A 7500-nucleotide genomic window follows, 5' to 3' on the forward strand; every position below is an offset into this window, starting at 1 on the left:
GAACTTTTTCCCTCATGGTCCCTGCAGAGTTGTAAAGTATGTATTTATTTATTCATTTGAGTTTTATTTATTTTCTTTGATAAAATTATTTTGGTGTTTCCTGGCTGGTTCCCACCTCGCCTGGTCCCTGTTGTGTGGCCTGCTCTTTGCCAGCTTGTTTCTGCCTCGTAACCTGCCTGGAGCAGCCAAGAGTAGACGTAGATAGCTACAGTAGATTACTCCCTAGATAGTAGAGTCAGCTAGCTACAGTAGATTACTCCCTAGATAGTAGTCAGCTAGCTACAGTAGATTACTCCCTAGATAGTAGTCAGCTAGCTACAGTAGATTACTCCCTAGATAGTAGTCAGCTAGCTACAGTAGATTACTCCCTAGATAGTAGTCAGCTAGCTACAGTAGATTACTCCCTAGATAGTAGTCAGCTAGCTACAGTAGATTACTCCCTAGATAGTAGTCAGCTAGCTACAGTAGATTACTCCCTGAATAGTAGAGTCAGCTAGCTACAGTAGATTACTCTCTAGATAGTAGAGTCAGCTAGCTACAGTAGATTACTCCCTATATAGTAGTCAGCTAGCTACAGTAGATTACTCCCTGAATAGTAGAGTCAGCTAGCTACAGTAGATTACTCTCTAGATAGTAGAGTCAGCTTGCTACAGTAGATTACTCCCTAGATAGTAGTCAGCTAGCTACAGTAGATTACTCCCTGAATAGTAGAGTCAGCTAGCTACAGTAGATTACTCTCTAGATAGTAGAGTCAGCTAGCTACAGTAGATTACTCCCTAGATAGTAGTCAGCTAGCTACAGTAGATTACTCCCTGAATAGTAGAGTCAGCTAGCTACAGTAGATTACTCTCTAGATAGTAGAGTCAGCTAGCTACAGTAGATTACTCCCTATATAGTAGTCAGCTAGCTACAGTAGATTACTCCCTAGATAGTAGTCAGCTAGCTACAGTAGATTACTCCCTGAATAGTAGAGTCAGCTAGCTACAGTAGATTACTCCCTAGATAGTAGAGTCAGCTACCTACAGTAGATTACTCCCTAGATAGTAGTCAGCTAGCTACAGTAGATTACTCCCTAGATAGTAGTCAGCTTGCTACAGTAGATTACTCCCTAGATAGTAGTCAGCTAGCTACAGTAGATTACTCCCTAGATAGTAGAGTCAGCTAGCTACAGTAGATTACTCCCTAGATAGTAGAGTCAGCTAGCTACAGTAGATTACTCCCTAGATAGTAGTCAGCTTGCTACAGTAGATTACTCCCTAGATAGTAGTCAGCTAGCTACAGTAGATTACTCCCTAGATAGTAGTCAGCTAGCTACAGTAGATTACTCCCTAGATAGTAGTCAGCTAGCTACAGTAGATTACTCCTTAGATAGTAGAGTCAGCTAGCTACAGTAGATTACTCTCTAGATAGTAGTCAGCTTGCTACAGTAGATTACTCCCTAGATAGTAGAGTCAGCTAGCTACAGTAGATTACTTCCTAGATAGTAGAGTCAGCTAGCTAAAGTAGATTACTCCCTAGATAGTAGTCAGCTAGCTACAGTAGATTACTCCCTAGATAGTAGTCAGCTTGCTACAGTAGATTACTCCCTAGATAGTAGTCAGCTTGCTACAGTAGATTACTCCCTAGATAGTGGAGACAGCTAGCTACAGTAGATTACTCCCTAGATAGTAGTCAGCTAGCTACAGTAGATTACTCCCTAGATAGTAGAGTCAGCTAGCTACAGTAGATTACTCCCTAGATAGTAGTCAGCTAGCTACAGTAGATTACTCCCTAGATAGTAGTCAGCTAGCTACAGTAGATTACTCCCTAGATAGTAGTCAGCTAGCTACAGTAGATTACTCCCTAGATAGTAGTCAGCTAGCTACAGTAGATTACTCCCTAGATAGTAGTCAGCTTGCTACAGTAGATTACTCCCTAGATAGTAGTCAGCTAGCTACAGTAGATTACTCCCTAGATAGTAGTCAGCTAGCTACAGTAGATTACTCTCTAGATAGTAGTCAGCTAGATACAGTAGATTACTCCCTAGATAGTAGTCAGCTAGCTACAGTAGATTACTCCCTAGATAGTAGAGACAGCTAGCTACAGTAGATTACTCCCTAGATAGTAGTCAGCTAGCTACAGTAGATTACTCCCTAGATAGTAGTCAGCTAGCTACAGTAGATTACTCCCTAGATAGTAGTCAGCTAGCTACAGTAGATTACTCCCTAGATAGTAGTCAGCTAGCTACAGTAGATTACTCCCTAGATAGTAGTCAGCTTGCTACAGTAGATTACTCCCTAGATAGTAGTCAGCTAGCTACAGTAGATTACTCCCTAGATAGTAGTCAGCTAGCTACAGTAGATTAATCCCTAGATAGTAGTCAGCTAGCTACAGTAGATTACTCCCTAGATAGTAGAGACAGCTAGCTACAGTAGATTACTCCCTAGATAGTAGTCAGCTTGCTACAGTAGATTACTCCCTAGATAGTAGTCAGCTAGCTACAGTAGATTACTCCCTAGATAGTAGTCAGCTTGCTACAGTAGATTACTCCCTAGATAGTAGTCAGCTTGCTACAGTAGATTACTCCCTAGATAGTAGTCAGCTAGCTACAGTAGATTACTCCCTAGATAGTAGAGACAGCTAGCTACAGTAGATTACTCCCTAGATAGTAGTCAGCTTGCTACAGTAGATTACTCCCTAGATAGTAGTCAGCTAGCTACAGTAGATTACTCCCTAGATAGTAGTCAGCTTGCTACAGTAGATTACTCCTAGATAGTAGTCAGCTTGCTACAGTAGATTACTCCCTAGATAGTAGTCAGCTAGCTACAGTAGATTACTCCCTAGATAGTAGTCAGCTAGCTACAGTAGATTACTCCCTAGATAGTAGTCAGCTTGCTACAGTAGATTACTCCCTAGATAGTAGTCAGCTTGCTACAGTAGATTACTCCCTAGATAGTAGTCAGCTAGCTACAGTAGATTACTCCCTAGATAGTAGTCAGCTAGCTACAGTAGATTACTCCCTAGATAGTAGTCAGCTAGCTACAGTAGATTACTCCCTAGATAGTAGTCAGCTAGCTACAGTAGATTACTCCCTAGATAGTAGTCAGCTAGCTACAGTAGATTACTCCCTAGATAGTAGTCAGCTAGCTACAGTAGATTACTCCCTAGATAGTAAAGTCAGCTAGCTACAGTAGATTACTCCCTAGATAGTAGTCAGCTAGCTACAGTAGATTACTCCCTAGATAGTAGTCAGCTAGCTACAGTAGATTACTCCCTAGATAGTAGTCAGCTTGCTACAGTAGATTACTCCCTAGATAGTAGTCAGCTAGCTACAGTAGATTACTCCCTAGATAGTAGTCAGCTTGCTACAGTAGATTACTCCCTAGATAGTAGTCAGCTTGCTACAGTAGATTACTCCCTAGATAGTAGTCAGCTAGCTACAGTAGATTACTCCCTAGATAGTAGTCAGCTAGCTACAGTAGATTACTCCCTAGATAGTAGTCAGCTAGCTACAGTAGATTACTCCCTAGATAGTAGAGACAGCTTGCTACAGTAGATTACTCCCTAGATAGTAGTCAGCTTGCTACAGTAGATTACTCCCTAAATAGTAGAGACAGCTAGCTACAGTAGATTACTCCCTAGATAGTAGTCAGCTAGCTACAGTAGATTACTCCCTAGATAGTAGTCAGCTTGCTACAGTAGATTACTCCCTAGATAGTAGTCAGCTAGCTACAGTAGATTACTCCCTAGATAGTAGTCAGCTAGCTACAGTAGATTACTCCCTAGATAGTAAAGTCAGCTAGCTACAGTAGATTACTCCCTAGATAGTAGTCAGCTAGCTACAGTAGATTACTCCCTAGATAGTAGTCAGCTAGCTACAGTAGATTACTCCCTAGATAGTAGTCAGCTAGCTACAGTAGATTACTCCCTAGATAGTAGTCAGCTTGCTACAGTAGATTACTCCCTAGATAGTAGTCAGCTAGCTACAGTAGATTACTCCCTAGATAGTAGTCAGCTTGCTACAGTAGATTACTCCCTAGATAGTAGTCAGCTAGCTACAGTAGATTACTCCCTAGATAGTAGTCAGCTAGCTACAGTAGATTACTCCCTAGATAGTAGTCAGCTTGCTACAGTAGATTACTCCCTAGATAGTAGTCAGCTAGCTACAGTAGATTACTCCCTAGATAGTAGTCAGCTAGCTACAGTAGATTACTCCCTAGATAGTAGTCAGCTAGCTACAGTAGATTACTCCCTAGATAGTAGAGACAGCTAGCTACAGTAGATTACTCCTAGATAGTAGTCAGCTTGCTACAGTAGATTACTCCCTAGATAGTAGTCAGCTAGCTACAGTAGATTACTCCCTAGATAGTAGTCAGCTAGCTACAGTAGATTACTCCCTAGATAGTAGTCAGCTAGCTACAGTAGATTACTCCCTAGATAGTAGTCAGCTAGCTACAGTAGATTACTCCCTAGATAGTAGTCAGCTTGCTACAGTAGATTACTCCCTAGATAGTAGTCAGCTAGCTACAGTAGATTACTCCCTAGATAGTAGTCAGCTAGCTACAGTAGATTACTCCCTAGATAGTAGTCAGCTAGCTACAGTAGATTACTCCTAGATAGTAGAGTCAGCTAGCTACAGTAGATTACTCCCTAGATAGTAGTCAGCTTGCTACAGTAGATTACTCCTAGATAGTAGTCAGCTAGCTACAGTAGATTACTCCCTAGATAGTAGTCAGCTTGCTACAGTAGATTACTCCCTAGATAGTAGTCAGCTTGCTACAGTAGATTACTCCCTAGATAGTAGTCAGCTAGCTACAGTAGATTACTCCCTAGATAGTAGTCAGCTAGCTACAGTAGATTACTCCCTAGATAGTAGTCAGCTTGCTACAGTAGATTACTCCCTAGATAGTAGTCAGCTAGCTACAGTAGATTACTCCCTAGATAGTAGTCAGCTTGCTACAGTAGATTACTCCCTAGATAGTAGTCAGCTTGCTACAGTAGATTACTCCCTAGATAGTAGTCAGCTAGCTACAGTAGATTACTCCTAGATAGTAGTCAGCTAGCTACAGTAGATTACTCCCTAGATAGTAGTCAGCTTGCTACAGTAGATTACTCCCTAGATAGTAGTCAGCTTGCTACAGTAGATTACTCCCTAGATAGTAGTCAGCTAGCTACAGTAGATTACTCCCTAGATAGTAGTCAGCTTGCTACAGTAGATTACTCCCTAGATAGTAGTCAGCTAGCTACAGTAGATTACTCCCTAGATAGTAGTCAGCTAGCTACAGTAGATTACTCCCTAGATAGTAGTCAGCTAGCTACAGTAGATTACTCCCTAGATAGTAGTCAGCTAGCTACAGTAGATTACTCCCTAGATAGTAGTCAGCTTGCTACAGTAGATTGCTCCCTAGATAGTAGTCAGCTAGCTACAGTAGATTACTCCCTAGATAGTAGTCAGCTTGCTACAGTAGATTACTCCCTAGATAGTAGTCAGCTTGCTACAGTAGATTACTCCCTAGATAGTAGTCAGCTAGCTACAGTAGATTACTCCCTAGATAGTAGAGACAGCTAGCTACAGTAGATTACTCCCTAGATAGTAGTCAGCTTGCTACAGTAGATTACTCCCTAGATAGTAGTCAGCTAGCTACAGTAGATTACTCCCTAGATAGTAGTCAGCTTGCTACAGTAGATTACTCCCTAGATAGTAGTCAGCTTGCTACAGTAGATTACTCCCTAGATAGTAGTCAGCTAGCTACAGTAGATTACTCCCTAGATAGTAGTCAGCTAGCTACAGTAGATTACTCCCTAGATAGTAGTCAGCTTGCTACAGTAGATTACTCCCTAGATAGTAGTCAGCTTGCTACAGTAGATTACTCCCTAGATAGTAGTCAGCTAGCTACAGTAGATTACTCCCTAGATAGTAGTCAGCTAGCTACAGTAGATTACTCCCTAGATAGTAGTCAGCTAGCTACAGTAGATTACTCCCTAGATAGTAGTCAGCTAGCTACAGTAGATTACTCCCTAGATAGTAGTCAGCTAGCTACAGTAGATTACTCCCTAGATAGTAGTCAGCTAGCTACAGTAGATTACTCCCTAGATAGTAGTCAGCTAGCTACAGTAGATTACTCCCTAGATAGTAGTCAGCTTGCTACAGTAGATTACTCCCTAGATAGTAGTCAGCTTGCTACAGTAGATTACTCCCTAGATAGTAGTCAGCTTGCTACAGTAGATTACTCCCTAGATAGTAGTCAGCTAGCTACAGTAGATTACTCCCTAGATAGTAGTCAGCTAGCTACAGTAGATTACTCCCTAGATAGTAGTCAGCTAGCTACAGTAGATTACTCCCTAGATAGTAGTCAGCTAGCTACAGTAGATTACTCCCTAGATAGTAGTCAGCTAGCTACAGTAGATTACTCCCTAGATAGTAGTCAGCTAGCTACAGTAGATTACTCCCTAGATAGTAGTCAGCTAGCTACAGTAGATTACTCCCTAGATAGTAGTCAGCTAGCTACAGTAGATTACTCCCTAGATAGTAGAGACAGCTTGCTACAGTAGATTACTCCCTAGATAGTAGTCAGCTAGCTACAGTAGATTACTCCCTAGATAGTAGAGACAGCTAGCTACAGTAGATTACTCCCTAGATAGTAGTCAGCTAGCTACAGTAGATTACTCCCTAGATAGTAGTCAGCTAGCTACAGTAGATTACTCCCTAGATAGTAGAGACAGCTAGCTACAGTAGATTACTCCCTAGATAGTAGTCAGCTAGCTACAGTAGATTACTCCCTAGATAGTAGAGACAGCTAGCTACAGTAGATTACTCCCTAGATAGTAGAGACAGCTAGCTACAGTAGATTACTCCCTAGATAGTAGAGACACATGTTTACACATGTTTGACAGTTTGGTTACAGTGCTGTGTCCAACAATAGCTTCACCAAATAATTACTTTGAATGATCAAATGGTTCCAATTGATCAAATTTTTCTTAGAGTAGAAATGGTTTCATGCACATTGCTCACAGTATTCATATGTCAATAGACAGCTAGCTTCCTTCTATAGTGAGATATTTAAATGAGCTTCCTGCCCACAAGTCACATTCACAACTGGGGGATACACCTGCCCACAAGTCACATTCACAACTAGGGGATACACCTGTTAATTTAGCGGGTTATTCCTTGTAGAGGTTTGATATATGAATGGGTAAAAGTTAGACAACCCTTAGTCTTGAACCTACGCCATTACTACTAAGAAATCTGGTGTGAATGGGTCTTTAGCTAATTCTGCAAATGTTACTTAGAGTGAAGTTTGAGACCACAGTTTAGATGAACATTCTATTTCAGAACCAGGGTGGCCCTCTACGATCCTAATTTGGACTCAAAGTGTGTGTTCCTCCCCCCCACGTTTACCATGTTTTGGATCTCCATTTCTCCCCCCCACCTTCCCCTAAACATGCACTTTACTTCTGTATCACAATGCAACTGATTAATGTGTTGAAGTATACATTGGTTTGATCCTGCGTGTATTTAGT

The 7500-nt window shown here is 41.4% G+C and overlaps 1 protein-coding gene across 6 annotated transcripts in view; it reads left to right on the forward strand.

Annotated features, from left to right (window-relative positions):
- ryr1b (ryanodine receptor 1b (skeletal)) overlaps positions 1 to 7500 on the forward strand; it is a 215757-nt gene that overhangs the window by 174684 nt on the left and 33573 nt on the right. The window contains exon 88 of one of the 6 annotated variants that reach the window (XM_045220046.1): positions 28 to 36. The exons of the other annotated variants lie outside the window; for them this stretch is intronic. Within the exon in view, the coding sequence (XP_045075981.1) occupies positions 28 to 36 (9 nt within the window). The remainder of the gene's footprint in view (positions 1 to 27; positions 37 to 7500) is intronic. 6 annotated transcript variants of the gene reach the window in all.

Source organism: Coregonus clupeaformis, chromosome 6 (assembly GCF_020615455.1).
Source record: "Coregonus clupeaformis isolate EN_2021a chromosome 6, ASM2061545v1, whole genome shotgun sequence".
In the NCBI taxonomy this organism is placed as follows: Eukaryota; Metazoa; Chordata; class Actinopteri; order Salmoniformes; family Salmonidae; genus Coregonus; species Coregonus clupeaformis.